Raw genomic sequence first — 19,209 nt, forward strand, 5'->3', positions numbered from 1 at the left:
TTGGGCCCAGACACATGCCAGAGGAAGAGCAGAGTTAGCCGGACTTCGTTTTCACTCCCGGAAGGCAGGATTGTCTGGAAATAGTATTTCGTCCTTCATAGCATTACCCACAAGTGGACACGTATGTGGGTTCTATGAGCAGATGTAAGGATCATTTTGATTTAATGGATCTTCATGCCCGTTTCTTTTTCCCTCCTGCGCTGAGAGCATCGCATGTGTTATCTCTGGTGTTTGGAAAGCAGCGCATGCTGCAGATTGCCTGATTGTCATCCCTTGTCAGTGGTTCACTTTGACGAAGCTGTTGTGAGCAAGGATCCCTCTGGTGCACGTGGGGTGTGGAGATTGCATTTCCACTCCAGCAATTAGAGGAGACCAGAATCCACGTTCACAGAACTTAAGTGACTGTCCTGCTCAAGCCTGATCAGCTCCAAGGTGGGGGGTGTCATGAGTAGCTGAGGGAGACAAACGTGAAGCGGAGGCCACTCGGCCGTGGTTCTGGGCCGGGTGTCGTACCAGCTCTGGGGGCCGATGGCAGAGGACAGGGCGAGGGGCGGACTGGAGCAGGAGCTCCAGCACCAAGTCGTCCGGAGCCCGCGTCCGTGCCGGGCGACAGGCAGGCAGTGAGGTCACTGACCCGAGAAGGCCCACTGAAAAACCAAAGTGTTGGAGCAGGAGCTGTTCAAAACGTCACAGCCTCGTAAGCAGCGTCGCCTTCCGTGACCTCAGGAGTGGAGGAGCGCGAGCGGAGAGCCAGGTGCAGAGGAAGAAGGAAGTCTTGTGTGAAGAGGAGGGTGTCACAGCACAGAGACGACTCCAGCCTCAGTGGAAGGCAGGAGTCCCTCCCTGCACACTTTTTAGATAAGGGAATTCAGAGAATTGTAGTGCAGCACAGCCCTCCTTTGGGTCTTCCTGAGGCCTGTTCTGTATCTCATCCCTAAATGCCGCTGAATCCGCTCCCCCCCAGAAGAGCTGGGCCTTTGATCAAGAATCTCTAGAGCAGTCCCTCTTCGGTAGAATGCAAAATACTTCCACACACCGAAGTTGTGCATTTGTTGTGTTGGCTTACAATGGAAGGAAAGTTTTGTTCAGTGTGTTTTGACCTCTGCTGGGGAGAGTATTAAAACCCTGAAGTCTTGTCCTCTTTCCCAAGTGTTCTAGACCTCTAGGTACCTTTGAAGGACTTTAGCAATAGGAGCACAGTGATGCTGCATGGGGGAAAACAGAGCAGAACGTGGATCTAGAATGTTCTTTATGTTTTGTCTTCATATTGTTCTTCAGTTTGTACACAGAGTTGAAGGTAGAAGAAGACATTCCCATATGTGATTGGAGTCATGTCTGAAATGAGACTTTTTATTAAAGTCAAAACTACGTATTTTTGCCTCTCGAGCTTTGGTATAAGTTCTGTATGAAGGGAACTCATCAAAGGCAAACATTTTTAATCTTGAGCCTTGCTTTTTCTGATGGTTATTTCATTCATGAGAAGGGTGAGCAGATTTCCTGCTCTTTTTTAAAAAAGGAATGTTTAGCAGAAACTATCTGTCAGCCTAAGGAGTTCCCAGGTTAAGTTTCCCTTCAGAGTGCAGACAAACCAAATTATTATATTTCCAGATTTCCTCCCACTTTTGCTGCCCTTCACAACGAGGGAGGAAAAAGTGGACTCCTTTGATGTGGGGGGAGAAAAAGCAATATATCACTTCCCTGAAAGAACATTTCTCAGTCTCTCATGTGAAAAAGGATTAGCACCTCCAACAAAGGTCCTGTAGATCACAGAATCGGGCAGCAATACCAAATAGTACTCCTAAGGAGAGGAAAAACTGTATTTGAGCAAGAGTGTTTGTCCTGGCAAACAGAAGCTTTTTAATAACTGCAAATCTGAGATAAAGGCCTACGCTCCTCGGAGTCTCCCCGTAAATCCTCAGCCAGTCTAAACAGAGCGAAGCTCACTTTTGTTTTAAAATAGAAGTATAGCCTTGTCAAAACACAGTGTTTTCGTAGACCGGCTCCGACTACCTGTGGTTCCTAAGGATCCCGTATTTACGGATAAAATGGTTTGTAAGATTCTTCTTTGACCCTCTCATGTCAATGGCAGTTTGTCAGAAGGCGGCTTGCTTCTATTTCGCGTTGATAGAAGTTGTTCCAAAGCAAAACAAGTTGCTGAGTTAATGCATTAAAGTTATTCAGCAAAACAAGTTGCTGAGTTACTGTATTAAGATTTTGGTTGAGTGTTTATTAGACGAAAAGGAAACCCATCCTGACTTCCCAGCACGTTACCGAATCCTGACGCGTTTGGTATAAAGAGGCTGTGGGAAGTAAGAAAATGCCAATTCTTGTGTGCCAGAAAAGCTGAGAGGGAAGTTCGTTCAGTCAGTTTCGGTGCAAAACTTTGCTTTTTCCAGGTGTTCGTGTACTTCCTTTTTCTGGAGTCTGTTTTCTAAAATTGAGAGAATGAAAAGACTCTGATTGAAGATATCATCATACTAATAGCACCTTGTACACATGTGGCACTTGAGGTGCCTCCAATCCGCTCTGCTAGCTGCAGCTTCAAAGTCTGCATGTCGTTGGCTCCCTACTTTGCTTGATCCTGCTTGAATGAAAGATTCTACGTGGGAGGGGAGAAGGGGGCCGATGGAGCGACCAGTGGGAGCCCCGGGACGAGGGGTAGGATGCCAAGTGACCCTTCAGAATTTTGGTCCAAAAACAAATTCTGGGTACTCTTTAATGTGAGAAATCAGGATTATTTTGTCCACATGGACCCCTTAATTGTAAGATTTTTTTTTTTTAATTTACTTTTTTAAGAACAAATTTTAGTCTTCAGTAGCTAGTTAGTAACCCTCTGACCTTTCAGTAAATACCCAACTAAAGCTTTGAAATTAGGGTGTTTAGTGTTTTATGGCCCAGAATAAAAATCTCCAATTCTGTTTCCAAATAGTGTAGCCTCAACACATTTTATTAAGCTCTTGACACATTCAGCCGTGTGTATTTTGTAAAGTTCCTATGGTTATTGTTTTACAATAGCTGCTTCCAGAAGCATTGTAAGGGTTTCAATTAATCAGCCCTTTGTGTGCTTCAGACTATGCAAATTTATCACATCAAACCATTCAACTGCTCATGGGAAAGCCGTGTAAAAACTGTATTGTCTTCTAGCGCCTCCTCTCATTTAGAGTGATGTTTTAATAAGAAAGCTAATCAAGTTTTCTTATGCATTATTTATCTGTTAACATGTAAGGAAGAGCCGAATTAAAATTATGTCAACCGGGATATGGCAAGAGATGTGATAGATCTGGAAGTGATTCAACGGCAAAACAAAGCTCATATGATTCAACAGTTTTTGTCTCCTCCCCTCCCCCTGGGGATTATTTAAGGTGCTGGTGTGAAAAATAAAAGAAGGTTAATTCAATAACTGGAAAGGCGGGAGGGGAGAAAGGAGGAGCCACCTGTGTTCGCCTTCACGTTTTTGATTGAGAGATTTACATTTCTGAATATAGAAAGGCTTATCGAGTTCATTCAAAGCAAAACACTTCTTCCTTGATACAAACAGCCAAACTGGAAAGCATCCCCGTTGCTTACCCCTGCTTTCATCATTTAGTCCCTCTTTCACCCTAGAAGTCTGCAACCCAGGCCCTCTGGGTAGTAAAGTTAGTCGGGAACCCTATCCTTCTGATGTGAGATGGTCGAACAGCCAGGCCCCAGCGAGCTTTTCGGCCACTCCTTCTGTTCATTAGGCTGGTCTCTGCTTTGCTGGTTTGCTTCCTGCTGAGAGTAATTAGGTTTCTTATATAATAATAATTCCTTGTATTTAGATGCTGCCTTTCTCTAAGGACCTTAAAGTACCTCTCAGACATTAGCTCATCTGTTCTTCTAACACAATTGCCTCATGAGATAGGTGCTAATTATTCCCATTACAAAGACCAAACAACTAAGGCTCACCAGAAAGTGGTGCTTTCGCTGCAGCCAGAGCAGCACAATGTCACTTGAATGGCAGAGAGTCAAATTAAGGTCGCCCGATTACTTGGTATCCTGCCTTACTTAGATCTGAGAGTCCGGGGTGGGGGGGAGCCCTTTGTAGATGGAACCCCCTCAATCCACGAACCTCATTAACACCAGGCGTGGCCAAGTGGTCACTCACTGAACACCCACACTTTTCTTCCACTGTGACCGATAGAGGGAAATCACAGCAGCCTTTCACCCTTCACTAGTGCAGAAACTGTTCAGTTTACAGAATAAATAGCCTTGTCTCAGAGGTAAGCACCTGCAGAAGGAAAAAGTCGATCAGTTAGCCCCCAATTAGTATCATGTCAGGAGGACCTACTCCAATGTGTCTGCCTCATTTAGAGCATTTGAAGGTGGCACGCTGAATGGTATCGGTGTTTTCGTTGTCGATGCTCAGTCGTTTTAATCTGCACAGGACACCTCTCACATGGAGTTGGGTCCCGAGCCTCTCCCTGCCCCACCTCCAGCAGGTGCTTGGTAAGGGAGGGAAAGGACTGTCCTCACCCAGAAAACAAAGAGGCACCTCATGGATGAGCCTGGTGACGCTGTACCAATCCAACGGTGGTTACACGGAGAAGGTTAGACCTGCTACATAAAATGGCAACAATTAAAAAGTGAAACAGAGTGTGTTACTCAGATGTGACCAGTTATAGATGAAAACCCTTCACTCATCGGCGCTCAGCACACTGAAGTCACATCAAAAACAGCTCTTGAATTAAAGATTTCTTTACAGTTTTCTTCTGCCAGTTGCTGCTCCCCTTCCTGTCTTGACAGGGTGTGAGAATGTGTTCGTTTTTCCTTTTTTTTTTTTAAACCTTCTTTTAATTTTTTTTTTTTTGAATTAGGATAGGTCCACTACACAAAACTAGTTTAAAAAAAAAAAAGCCAGAAATGATTGGTGAACGAGTCATTTGCTGTTTATAATTAGAAATACTTTCTAAGAATGATTCATTAGATTAACCGAACTTTCGCTGGGCAAACCTATTCTTAAAATGATTTATGTTATGTTCTGTGAGGGCACGGAAATAGAAATAACAAATTGGCGTTAAGATCCTCCAGTGTCTCGAGCCTGACACAGAGAGAACTGTGACCGTGGGTCCCCACATGTGCCTTTCCTGCGTGGCTTGGCGGTTGGACTTGGGGCTCTAGACTCCCTAAATTCTTTGCCTTTATGATTTGAAACAAATATTGCTGTTAATGGAATAATATATTATCTATTGGGTATCTGTGGAAGTATCCTGCTCATTCTGTGTTCTGGTTTGTCCTCCTTAACCTATTTTCATTTCTTAGAAGGTGTGCAGTGTAGCCTGTGGTCTGATTCCGGGTCGGCCCCTGTGAGTCCTTGACGCGTCTGGGGGCCTGTTCAGCGGGTGTGTTTGCGTTCTGCTGCCAGGAGGTTGTGCTATAAACAGTGGGGTGGGGACACCAGCATGAGCCAGGGGATGAAATTTTATTTTAAAATCTGAAATGCTGTGTAAGCATTTAAGGTATGAATCGGTAATTGTTTCAATAACAGCTTCCATTAGATATGGTTTATTTGTAGTCCGTCCTCTTTTCAAGGGTCCAGGGGAGTGTTAACACACTGGAGCGGGCTACATATCATTTACATTTTTAAACCAGCATTAAGGGAAAGTGACTGTAACTTTTGAGAGTTCTAAATCTTGAGAGAGATTTTACGCCTCCATCCTTAGAGAAAACTGTTTTAACGTATCACGTGAAAATAAAGAAAAGAAACCTTCCTTGGCTTTGTTGAAGGCTCTGAATGATTCTGAAACCAAGAAATACCTTTTTAAAAAAAAGAAAAGTCTGGTTGGGAGACCAAGAGCTCTCGTCTCCCCCCTAATGAATTCCGTAAAGTACGAACTTTTTAAAAATCATCTGTCTCATTTGAGATTCAAGATCATCAAATTCTGTCTAAATATTTTGTTTTAACTTCTAAGCTCATTATGGTTTCTTTGTGTTAACTTGTATTAAAATCTGTCAGCTATGACTGGTCTCATAAGCACAGCCAGCGGACCAGAATAAGTTAATTATTTACTTGTGTCACTAGTGCTCTTCATCTAATGAAATGCACAGCTGTGTTAGATCTGCAGTTGGATGTGTAGCTCCCATTGTTCCGCGAGTCAGCAGAGGGTAGAAGCCCCAGTGATGGAGAGCCCTCAGCTCTTTCTGCTGTTCTGGCTTTCTGTGTCGATTTCATGGATCTTTTATCATTCACTTTCACACAAAACAAACAACACAGGGCTGTCTGCTATGGGAACCATCTTGGCATATAAAAGGGTTTTCAGAGCCTAAAGTAATTTTAAGTTAGCTAAGATTTAATTTTTGGCTTACAGGTGCCTTGATTCGGATGTGGCCAAGGCAGTTCCTATAATGGAATGAAAAATTCCCAAAGTTACTTGTCTGTATTTTTAAATGGCGTGTCAGAAAGAGGCCGGTAGAATTACTTCCCAAAAAGGAAACCGCTACTACATTTTAATCACATTTCAAGCAAAGTTATTAGAAATTTAGATTTCAGGGGAAGGAGCATTGCTTTCATTTTAATAGCAAAGTTAAATTGGCCTGATTAAATGTGTCAACGGAAACTGAAAATACAAGATGCAAATCCCCTCTCTGCTTACCCTCCCCCCATAGGATTCCCTGCTCCCCCCCCACGCCACCCCCAGCTTCTGTACCTCCTCCTCCTCACTCCCACCTTCTCAAGTTGGGGGGCGGACGCCAGCTTCCCCCTGTGAGCTGCCACTGAAGGGTGCCGAGGTCTTCCTTTGGTTTTGTTTTTAAAGGATCTAGCCAAACCCTCCACGTCCTCACCAGCCAAAGTGACATTCTGTCCAGAGCACATCCCAGGACCGGCCGCCGCAGGAACTCCTGTTTTTAACATTTTGTTCACTGTTACACAATGTTGTTGTCGGTGCACCTAGATTTACAATTTGATCTCTTTCAGAGACGATTTCCCAGTAGCCTGAGTGTTCGTCCGATAATTTCAGTGTGGACAAGATGGATTTGGGGAGGGAAGAAAGAAAGGGTCACACACTCGGCTTAATTTAAATTCTGAGACGTTGTAGTTGAATTTGAAATAAACTGAACTGAGTGATTGTTTCTGTGCTTCATGTAGGAAAGCATACGTTCTTTATGGTAAACAGTACAATCTCAACCAAAAAGCCAATTAAAGCACCTACGTGCTCTTGAATTCAATACCACAAATCTAATTACCATATCATTGGTAGCCACTAGAAATCAGAATATCAATAACCAGTACCGAAATAAGCAAATGGCTTTCTTTTTCTTTAGATTTTAGCTCTTGGCGATTATAAACCATCACAAAGATTTTATTTTATTTTAAAACAGCTTGATTTTGTAGAAATCAAACTGAGGAATGAAAACTTTCTGGGAGAGCAGTTTCTTCTCAATAGGTACAGATGGTTAATAACTTTATATACAAGGGAAAAAGAATTTGACCTTAGTAGATATAAAAGGATCTTATTTCTTCATCCAATGCCATTGTACATTAGTTTTCTCATTTTAAATTATATAAATTGGGGTTAACAGTCTAAATTATGCCCCTGTCCCTCCTACCAAGAAAAAGAAATCAGAGGCATTAAAAACAACTTAAGCGACAAAATCCCCTACAGGTTGAAGTAATATGAAGGGAGTAAGGAAATACCGTTAATTTAAGAGACAGCAGTGTTCATAGAGCTGGGAGGTTTTTGTTTTGTTCGGTTTCCATTCTTAGAATTCTGCTTCTAATTCTAGTCTTTTCTTTCAAGAACAATTTGACATTTAATTTTCTTGTTCAACTTTAAAATTTCCATCAAAGATCACTTTTCTAATGTCTTGTCAGCAATAGGAATTAGAATTCCTTGAGGCCGTTTAGGCCCAGCCAGCGAAGCCCTGGGCAAAAGCCAGCCCGCTGGCCAGTGCTCTGGTCTCCGTATTAGCACACCAGCCACCCCCGAAGACTTATTGTCACAGCCGTTTCAAACCACAGCAGAAGCACACCTGTCATTCAGGTAGTTCTGTGCTGGATTGATGGGAGAGTCGGAGCCCTCTGACTTGGGTACAGTAGGTAGCAGATCCCAGAGGAGCAGGCGAGGAGCAAAACTGCCTCGGCCTAGGAGCTTCAAGGTTGGTGGCGGGGCCAGGATCCTGCAAAGGCGCTGCTCTTGGGTCCCCGTGGCAGGAGAGGTTGGGGGAGCAGTCAGATAGCACCGTCATGCGTCATGCCCACAGGCCAGTCACAGGCCACGATACCTCTCTGCGGGGACAGCCGTTCTCAAATGGTTGCTCTGGCGGCAGGATCGTTGGAAATTGCTTTTGTTACTCGGTAGAGACTGGAGAAGGAGACCAAGAGAGCTGGGGGCAGATCCCAACTGAGTCCTGTAGTCGTCTCTTCTGCCGGCATGCTGTACATGACATGAGGTCTTCTCTTCCCCCAGGTGTTTGTGGCTTGATCGTCCCTCAGGAAGACATGCCATTTTGTGACTCTGGCATCTGTCCGGACATCATAATGAACCCGCACGGCTTCCCGTCGCGAATGACGGTCAGTACGTTTTTCAGAGGTACTGCTTGTAAGGAAGAAAGTGGGCAGTGGGTTTGTAGGCGGTGCTGGCCCTGGGACCCTGGAATTTATTTTCAGAAAGGTCCCTTGACCCTCTTGCCCCATAAATAGGTTCCCAGCCCCCGACAGTGCTAAGTTACTCTCCTGTGTGGAGGGAGTGTGGAGCCGGTCTGCTATTCCCTTCCAGAGCAGTCTTCTGAGGGAGGAACGTACCCCTCGGCAAAAAGAACCCCTTGAATTGACCCCCACGTATCTCTAGTCCCATGGTCTGGCATCCTGGCTCCACCGCTTAGCAGCTTTACAACTTGGGAAAGCTGCTTAACCTGTCTGTCCCTGAGTTCCCCCGCGTGCAGCGAGGGAGATCATAGCACGCATCCCGTGGGGCTTTGGGGACAGGAACTTGGACCCCACGTGTTAAGCTTTTCCAAGGGCCACACACTAAGAGAGCGATAAATATTTGCTGCTATTAGTCTGCCACTCTTATTAATAGTCGTCATCTTGGTCTTTGCGGGGAGTAGGCTGTACCTAACTAAACAGACTTCCTGGACCTCGAGGAGGTGCTCACTTGGGTTGTTCTGTCCCACAGGTGGGGAAGCTGATCGAGCTGCTGGCGGGCAAGGCCGGCGTGTTGGACGGCAGGTTCCACTACGGCACTGCATTTGGAGGCAGCAAAGTGAAGGACGTGTGTGAAGACCTCGTTCGCCATGGCTATAACTACTTGGGGAAGGACTATGTTACATCTGGTATCACAGGGTGAGTACGTTGGTAGACATTTTAATGAAAAATTGTGATTTTATTAGAATAAGTGGTAAGAGTCCTTAAAGCGGACTGTAAGATGAGCTGTTTTCTTGTAAGAAATCAGGCAGAAGAAAGTCTAACTTTGGAAGTGTTAGCTGCTGCTGTAGTAGCCATCATGTTGGCCTCCGTGAGTCTATCAAATCAACACATCACACACTTTAAATTTGCTCAGTTATATGTCAGTTTTATCTCAATAAAACTGGGAGGGAAAGGAAATCCAGATTCACAGAACTGGTAAATTAAAGAGTGGTGTTTTACTGGTGAGGCTGTTATTTAAGAAGGAAACAAGGTAACTTACCAAGTTAGGGTTTCTATGCAACTTTGATTGTATATAATGCAAAATCCCATCACCCTTGAACTTGCTCTGTAGTAAGAGGATGAATGTCAGACAATTCATGCTCTGATGGCCTGAGAGGCCTAACGTGTCTTTACCCCAAAGATACAGATGTAGTACTTGTTCCCTAAGTGTGTGATGGCGAGCGAGATGGACAGGGTCCCTGAGCTGTGCAGCTGACCAGTGAAATTTTTACTAGGCTTACTAAAAAATGAGACAAAAAATAACTTCTCAGCAGTTCCTACCGTGACTCCTTAACTTGAAACTACAACTTCATATTGTCCATTTCCTACCTTATTTTTCTCTGTAGTGCTCATCCTTCTCAAATACCCTGAGTAATAATGCTGTCTGATACTATATCTGTCTCCTCCATGAGAGCAGGGCCCGTCTGTCTTGTTGACTGTTTTATTTCCAGTATCTGCACACACAGGCACTCCATAAATATTTGTTCAGTGAAGGAATGAAAACAGATTGGTACAAATAGCTCTCACGGAAATGAAGGCAAAGAATGGGTTAGGACACCTCTGTGAGGTGGTGGGTGTTTCAGCGGAGATAGGAAGGGTGAAAATAATAGACCATTTGAAGACGGATGCAGAGGGGAGGCTGGGTTTGACACCTTCCAAGCGGCAGACCTCAGTTCACCTGAGGTGAGGCTGCAGAAGGAAAGAAGGTTCTCACAGGCAGAGTGTTGGCTCCTCTCTCCTCTCCGGGGAGAACCGGAGATCCCTGAAATTCTCGGAAATGACAGGCTTTTGAAACTTGACTCACATGTGGTTTTAAAGGATCAAATCAGTTGCTTAAGTTAAGACGCACATTGTATTTTGTTCCAGATAAAACTCTGGGACATGGTGTTTCTACTCTTTTACTGAGGCTTCACTTGTATTCAAGCAGTACTGGGCGTGGACCCAGGACTTGATTTGGTGCTGCAGACTATAGTGATGGGATTAAAATGGTCAGAATTGGTATCTGTTAAAAAATACTGGGTCCTGGCTTCTCCAACGAAGACATACAAATGGCTGTCAGACCCATGAAAAGATGTTCATCATCACTAGCCATCAGGGAGATTCAAATCAAAACCGCATTGAGATACCACCTTATACCAGTTAGAATGGGCAAATTTAACAAGACAGGAAACAATGTGTGTTGGAGAGGATGTGGAGAAAGGGGAACCCTCTTACACTGTTGGTAGGAATGCAAGTTGGTGCAACCACTTTGGAGAACAGTGTGGAGATTCCTTAAGAAATTAAAAATAGAGCTTCCCTATGACCCTGCAATTGCACTATTGGGTTTTTACCCCAAAGATACAGATGTAGTGAAAAGAAGGGCCACCTGTACCCCAATGTTCATAGCAGCAATGGCCACAATCGCCAAACTGTGGAAAGAACCAAGATGCCCTTCAGCGGACGAATGGATAAGGAAGATGTGGTCCATATACACTATGGAGTATTATGCCTTCATCAGAAAGGATGAATACCCAACTTTTATATCAACATGGACGGGACTGGAGGAGATTATGCTGAGTGAAATAAGTCAAGCAAAGACAGTCAATTATCATATGGTTTCACTTATTTGTGGATCGTAAGAAATAACATGGAAGACATGGGGAGATGGAGAGGAAAAGAGAGTTGAGAGAAATTGGGGGGGAGATGAACCATGAGAGACTATGGACTCTGAAAAACAATCTGAGGGTTTTGAAGGGGCAGGGGTGGGAAGTTGGGTGAGCCTGGTGGTGGGTATTAAGGAGGGCACGTATTGCCCAGAGCACTGGGTGTGGTGCATAAACAATGAATTCTGGTACACTGAAAATTTTAAAAAATTAAAAATTAAAAAAATAGGCAAAAAAAAAAAAAAGTACTGGGTGCTGGGATGCTTGAGTGGCTCAGTTGGTTAAGCATCTGCCTTCGGCTCAGGTCATGATCCCAGGGTCCTGAGATCGAGCCCTGCATCGGGCTCTCTGCTTAGCAGGGAGCCTGCCTCCCTTCCTCTCCCTTTGCCTGCCATTCTGCCTACTTGGGCCTTTCTCTATCTCTCTCTCAGATTAGTAAATAAAATCTTTAAAATAAATAAAATGAACTATCTAAACTATGATAACATAGATTTCTACAGATGTATCATACCTGAGATGTTCTAGAAACTCACATTACAAGAAAAGAGAAATGGTCTATTTCAAAAGCAACTCACTGAAGTAGCTGAGGTCCACTTCAAAAATTATGGTCGTCGTGGCGAAACTGATGGTCTCGGTCTTCACTCCGCACCCAGAAATAATGCAGAAGTTGACCAGAAGATGTGCAGAACCAGTGAATGAATTTGGCTGGCCTTCTGAACATAATTTCACTGAAAGATTTGAACGAGTCATGCTCTGCTTCCCACAGATAGCTTTGCGTTCTGTCTCCACCACCTTCCTCTGTGCCCCAGCTGGTGTCCTCATGCCTTTGCCAATTATCTCAGTGGCAGAGTTTGAGAAACATGAGTTTAGCTTGTCAGCTGAAAGTTTCCCAGAGGGCTTGCCAACACATCCACCTACCAGCCTCACGAACCCTTGCCAAATTCTTGAGTATAACTAGGAGAGAAAATGCACGTGGCTGTCTTCAGTGGTCGATGGAATGGCATTAGGGGGCAGAGTTCCCTAGATTGTACCAGGAGCAGCCATATTGAGAAGGATTGGAATCCTCGACGATCAGAGCTGGGAAGAACCTTGGTCTGACCTTCTTGTTGTACAACTAGGAAAACTGGGATAAAAAGGTCATGTAATGACTGCATGACAGACCTGGGACAGGACCCGTGTCTCCCAACACCCCATCCATTGTGCCTTGCACTCCGCTCTGTGTCTTCCACGAATCTGGCTGTCTGTAAGCCAGCACAGTGGCTTGAAGGTCGCAAACGCCTGTGCGGGCGATGCCGAGCGTGGTATAAGATGAGGTAGGCAAGCAGGGACCAAGTGCTTCTGTGCGCCTCTGCTGTGTTGCTCACTGCCTTTGCTCCCTCCACTCGTGCTTCATGCCGTGGCCCAAACACACTGCGTGTGAGCCAGGGAGGGCCCTGGATTCCCTGCACTGCTCACCAGCTCTGATTAACATCCCTGACCCGCTGGGCCTATTCCTTCCTCTTAAAAAAAAAAAAGAGGCAGGATGGTGTGTCCCTTCTTGGATGGTTTATGGACTAAATGGCACAGGGCAGATTTCTCCTTACTTTTGAGGATTTTCCGGGGCAGGTATTTTTTTAGAGGCATGAATCTCCTGCCCGCTGATGCTCCAGACTAAAGGAGAAAGGTTTCTTCTGTCAAAGCTGTGAAATAGTCACTGTCTTTTACAATTCTTACTGTAGTTTTTGGTTCATTGAGTCAGCTGTGTTTTAACAGACCTATACGGAGCACCAGTCAGAGCCAGGCAGGGTCGCTAGTGCTGGAGACAAAGTACTTACCCTGAGGAGTTTGCTTCCGCTGGGGAGATGGGCAATAATCAGGGAAATAATAACTGTTATAATATCAAGTGGTGTCAAGTGCTCTGAAGAAAATAAGACAAAGATGAGAGTTGAGACAGTGTGGGGCCTCGGTGATGGGGGATGAGAGGAGAACTCCTCTAGATAAGGTGATGAAGGAAAGGGAGGTCTGTGAGGAGGTGAAATGTTTGATAGCTGTGTGAATACCTGGTGGAAGAATATTTTAAAAAATAGGAAGTGCAAAGGCCCTGAGGCAGACAGGCTTGCTCCATTTGAGCAGCAAAGAAGAGACTGGTGTTACTAGAGTAGAATGAGCAGTGGGGAAAGGGAACAGGGCATGAGTCGCAGATGGGCAGGAACCAGACTACGTGAAACCTTATGGCTGTGATACAAAATTTGGGTGACACAGATTCTGAGTGTGGTAGGAAACCTTTGGGAATTTAGAGCAGAAGAAGAACTTGCTATGATTTACATTTTAGAAGGAATCGCTCTGGTTTGTCCTGTGAAAGACAGATTGTTGAGGGCTAGGAGCAGAAGCAGGGAGAGCAGCCAGAAGAGAGTCTGCAGGGCTCCAGGTGAGAAAGCACGGCGGCCTGACTAGGGCGGGAGCCGTGACGGAAGGACTATTCTGCACATACGTTCTCACCACCTATTTAACTTTTTATTTCTTAAGTAAACAGGGTGTCTTCTAGTGTATCCGTGGTGTTTTTCTGTTTTCAGATGTAGCCTTTCTATTCAGTGACCAAAAGTCCTTCTCTCTCACTCATTCATAAGCCTGTTCTGAAACAAACATGGCCCTGCCAGTGAGGGGTCCTGGAGAAGGCTGTCTCTCGTTAGCCCAAACCTGGTTTCTTAGCCCAAAACTCTGACTTTTCTTTCAGCGAGCCCTTGGAAGCCTACATCTATTTTGGCCCAGTGTATTATCAGAAACTGAAGCACATGGTGCTGGATAAGATGCACGCCCGGGCCCGGGGACCACGAGCTGTTCTTACTAGGTAAGAGAAAAGCATTTATAGAAAGAATTTCGAATGCATTCGAGTCTACCTTGCATTCCCCAGCTTGAGAGCAATAAGCAGACTCAGCAAAGTTTCCGTTTCCCTGAGATGTCAAAATTTGAAGTGTTAGGCATTGACAAAAATCCTTTATGTCTGGTTAGCATGAAGCAGTAGCAACCAATTGAAAATCATTCCACAGGCACAGGAGGCCCGTCCCAGGTCTTGCCAGTGGTCGCCTGACCACTGTTTACAAATGCGGGCTTATTCAAAAAAGGTTCATATGTAAGAACGTAGACACACTTACGTCCCCCCCACATACATACACAAGGGTACATCTGCGTGCTCCCGGGTGTACACAGAAAACACATGAGTACATTATTTGGGAGCCCAAGGCACAGCTGTCATTTTCTAAAACTTCTGTTATTGGAGCAGAAGGCACCCGTACCTGCACGCACATCTGAGTAAGCTCCGGGAGGTCCACGCGGGCCTCAATCACCAGGGTGTTCTCAGCTCCAAGCCCAGTGTCTACATGTTGATGAATGCGTGGGTATAATTGTTGGAAAGGGAATGACAAATGCTAAGTGTCACGTGTTCTTATTACTACATTTTTCAGTTGGAGAAGCATAGCTCAGGGTAGTCGTTCTCAACCACAAGCAGTTTTGTCGTCCAGGGGACATTTGACAATGTCCGATGGCATCTTGGGATGTCACAGCTGGGGGGGGGGGGTGGCTACTGGCGTCTGGTGGGTGGAGGCCAGGAATGCTGCTGAAGACCCTACAGGGCACCGGGCAGCCCCCACCACAGAGAATTACCCAGCTCAGTGGGGTCTTTGCGCCAGGGTTGGGGAACACGGGCCTTGGAGCCAGACAGACACGGATGTGAGCTCCCCCCACCTCGTAGCTTGCCTTGAGCCTTGGACAGATCGCTTGGCTTCTTGCAGCTTCAGCTTTCTCAGACATGAAGTGGCAAAATAATGCCCACTTCACAGCATTCTGGGGACTCTCCAGTGTTCAAATACAGAACGTGTACAGTGCCGATCCCTGAGGGATGCTCCAGAAATAGTCCATTCCCTCCCTGCTCCGCTGATCCCGGCTCGGATGTTCCGGTACAGGGGAAGGGTGAGCACGAAGCAGCAAGCATCCGAGTTTACTTTTTAAAACCAAGGGAGGGGTGTAGATGACTCAGTCCCGTGACCACTTAAAACTGAGCAGACACATGTGCCTGTTGAAATGGTAGACATACATTTGCTCCACACTGCAGAAGAGGGAAGAGAAGTCGAGATTCTCAAGGCACCGGTGAGCCCAGCAGTGAGACCCTACTGGGGTTAGGTTTGAGGGGAAGGATTTATTGTTACATCAGATAATAGTAATCACTTATTATTACCACTTAATAACAGGAGCAACAACTAGGGAGGCTCTTTGGGAGCTTTAAATTTTATAGTTTGCAAATGCAGCCCAGGGGCAGGCTGGGCGCCTGCTCCAGGTCCCTGACCAGTGAGTGATTTGAATCCAGCCCTGCACTCATAGCCAGCACGGGATGCTGCCCCTTTGTTGGTTTAATCTAATAACAACACATTTGTCGGATTTGTTTCAAAGGCAACCCACGGAGGGTCGATCTCGTGACGGCGGTTTGCGTCTTGGAGAAATGGAACGGGACTGCTTAATCGGTTACGGAGCCAGCATGCTTCTGCTGGAGAGACTGATGATTTCAAGTGATGCCTTTGAGGTCGATGTCTGTGGGCAGTGCGGACTTCTGGGGTATTCTGGCTGGTAAGTGGATACCATATGTCTCTCATACACACACCTTGCCTCTTAAATCACAGCTCATGAGGTGATCCTCGATCATACCCACGTACTCTCCAGCCTTCGCCATCCACGCATTCCTGGAATTGGGGATTTTCTATATACCCATTTGGTTCATCTGCCCAATATTCTGCTTTCTACACCACTGGAGTTTAAATACCCAAGGAGCACGGACTTTGTTTAATATTATCTCAAACACCTTTTATTTCACTGTTCACCTTTGAAAAATTCCTAGCAGATTCATTGTTAGGTATGAGGAGTAGAGCATTTTGTAACTAGAAACTTTTTTTTTCAACCTCAATAATAATCAAAGAAATACAAAGTTATTTTTTTTGACAGACCTAATCTCAGGTGAGGTCTGATTTTTTTTTATTATGTCCAATTAGCTAACATACAGTACATCATTAGTAACTAGAAACCTTTTTGAAAACATTGGGTTGAATGCCGTTATTTAACCTCAAATCCCAAGAGCCTTGTATACTGCTGCAGGACATATAGGAAGTTGGTGCAGATCTAGGACCAGGACCTGGTATCCTGACCCCTTACCTGTGCTCTGTCTGCATAGCAAGCTGCTTTACTCTCTGAGAATTGCATCATAGTGGAGACAAGATTTGTCCCAGTCATTCACTCAACAAACAATTTCTGAGAATCTGCTAAGTGCCAGACACTGTTCTAGGCTCCAGAATACAGTGGAGAACAAGGCAGATGAATGGCTGCTCACAGGGCTCTTCTCTTCTAGGTCATTCTAACTACATTTGCCTTGTTTTCCCCCTGCTTCTCCCGCCTGGGACCTGGTAGATACTTAGTAACAAATAATTGCTAGATGACACTAACCCTGTGTAGGAGGATTACTAGTAGGTAAATTGTGTAAGTCATAAAGCTTACAATTTCTGTGGGGAGTTCAGTACACAAAGGCCAGCCTTAAAGGGAAAGCTCCATATTTGTTGGTTGGGTTTGTGGGGGAGGAGCACCTCTCCTTGTAAGCGTTCCACCCTACCGCCAAGGAAGGGCTCCTCTGCTGAGGGTTTGTCATTTCTGGGGCCCTGACTTACCTGGAGGCAGGAGGGCCTGTAGCTGGCCAGGCTCCACTTACTTTCTACCAGAGATGAGGTCTAACAAGGTCTGAAGCAGGGGCTGCAGGGACAGGAAACAGCCTCAACTCCCTGGTCACCCTTCCGCTGCACTCCCAGCCCCCTTCCCCTAGGGAGGCACCATCCCCTGGAGGATCAAATTAGGCGCAGATGAGCCACCCTTGCGAGAATTTGAGGGCTGCCTGAGCCACCTTTTCCCCACTGCGTCTCCCCTCAAAGCCTCCTTCCAACGAGTCCCAGCTCCCTGTCGTCCTAAGTTTCCAGTTCCTTGGTTGAATAAAGCAGATCAAGAGAGGGAGTGGGCATCTTAGAATAGAGTGTATACCTTGCTTGGTATATGACAAAGCCTTTGAGCTCATGACTTTATGGGTTTTAGAGTAGAAGAGGTGATGAGACTTGGCTGTGAAGAAGTCATTTCATTTAAAAACAAAGACTAGGGGCGCCTGGGTGGCTCAGTAGGTTGAGTCTCTGCCTTCGGCTCAGGTCATGATCTCAGGGTCCTGGGATCAAGCCCCGCATCCAGCTCTCTGCTCAGCAGGGAGCCTGCTTCCCCTTCTCTCCCTGCCTGCCTCTGCCTGCTTGTGATCTCTCTCTCTCTCTCTGTCAGATAAATAAATAAAATCTTTAAAAAAAAATAATAATAATAATAAAAACAAAGATGAGAGGTGGCCATTCACAGTGCGTTTCTTTCATAAGGTCGCGGAGGTGGGTGACGTAATTCTAAGCATTAGCCTGGCTTTCTTATGTCAGGGACTGGGCTGGGGGTTTCAATTTGGAGATGTCTGTCTGCCTTTTGAAATGCATATTGAATTTGCCCTTTATTGTCCTGGCCGTGTCACACAGCAGCCACGCAAGTATTAGAGGAAGGTGCCTGGGACCAGTGCCACTATGCCTACATCTTCAAATTTGGCACAAGGATTTTTAAGTCATTTACTTTGAAAAGATGGTACAGAAGAGTCATTTTATTAAAAATAGGGATGATGAAACTTAAAATGGATTTCCTTTTCTTCTCCATCCCCCCCCCCACATTTTCTCCTGTGCCTCCCCCAAAAGAGAGAGAGAGAAAGCAGTAGACCAGATTCACTCACGGACTTTGAAAATCTTCCCCTCTGTTTTGCTGAATATTCAGGGAAACCAATGAAAGCAGTAATCGATCTCAATATGATTGTTACATTCATAGCTTTTTTCCTACTTCATTTCTGTCTCATTTAGAGATCGTGTGATGGCAGTGCCTGATTTTGAAGCTCGTGTGTTCCGTGTGTATTGTGTTTGAAATCCTTTGAAAGAGGGCTAAATCAGGTTACATGGTTTAAGGATCTTTACTGTAATTAAACCAACCTGGCTGTACTGTGTCTGGTTTTGAGTGGCCTGCTCATACCCTTGTTGCCAACAGAAAAAAATCCTAATCCAGTCTGGTAGTCTAGCAGTCTCCTTGTGCGGCTCTCGGTAGAGGAGCGTAATGATGCCGTCCTTTGCCATCATTACCTGGGCGTGTGTGCCGGGCCGTGTGGGAGGGAGCACAGGCGTGTGTGGGAGGAAGTGGCTCTTTAATGAACAGCACAATGGAGGCTGAGTAATTAGAGCAGTTCAGAACCTTGAAACTGGCCTTTTGTCAGTGATTTGCACATTAGTAAGGCATTGCTATGGGGATGTTTACAGCAAGACTGTTGTTGTGCAGGAGACATGAAGGGCATAAGTCACAAAAGAGAGGTCCGGAAGGAAAACTGCAGAGAAAAGAAGATCCCTATTAAGATAATTAGCTCATAGAGAACATTTTACTGGACAGTCATTTCTCATGTAAAGCCACAGCTGCCTCCTTTTGCTGCCTTTGCCCTAAAAAGTCAGTTTATTTTATTGTTGTTGGGTCAAGTTTCTTTTGAAATCGTTCAGACACAGGGTGAGATAATGTAATAGCTCATCATTTATATGTGTGTTATATATGCATACATATTTATATGTATGCATGTATAATAATGTATTGGAACATTTTAAATGGTCGAGAAATGTTTAATAATAGAGAAGGTCAGTGGGCTTTCTGGATTGTGAAACCTTCAATAAGCTTGGATTAAAGTCACAGAATAACATAGAATCAGCAAGAAGTTGGTTCCGGTAAAACCATTCTCCAATTTAATTAAAGCACAAACATGATTCCTGAATAAATTAGGGCAACCAAGCACATTAAAAACATAGTTCTTAAATGATA

At 45.1% G+C, this 19,209-nt stretch overlaps 1 protein-coding gene across 4 annotated transcripts in view; it reads left to right on the forward strand.

Moving 5' to 3' along the window:
- POLR3B (RNA polymerase III subunit B) overlaps nucleotides 1–19,209 on the forward strand; it is a 132,778-nt gene that overhangs the window by 83,855 nt on the left and 29,714 nt on the right. For all 4 annotated transcript variants that reach the window (XR_007129397.1, XM_047741197.1, XM_047741195.1 and 1 more), the window contains exons 24-27: nucleotides 8,427–8,530; nucleotides 9,135–9,301; nucleotides 14,000–14,113; nucleotides 15,709–15,882. Coding sequence is in view for 3 of the 4 variants with exons in the window: in XM_047741197.1 (XP_047597153.1) it covers nucleotides 8,427–8,530; nucleotides 9,135–9,301; nucleotides 14,000–14,113; nucleotides 15,709–15,882 (559 nt within the window). In the remaining variant the exon portion in view is untranslated. The remainder of the gene's footprint in view (nucleotides 1–8,426; nucleotides 8,531–9,134; nucleotides 9,302–13,999; nucleotides 14,114–15,708; nucleotides 15,883–19,209) is intronic.

The sequence above is a fragment of the Lutra lutra genome, chromosome 8 (genome assembly GCF_902655055.1).
Source record: "Lutra lutra chromosome 8, mLutLut1.2, whole genome shotgun sequence".
Lineage (NCBI taxonomy): Eukaryota > Metazoa > Chordata > Mammalia > Carnivora > Mustelidae > Lutra > Lutra lutra.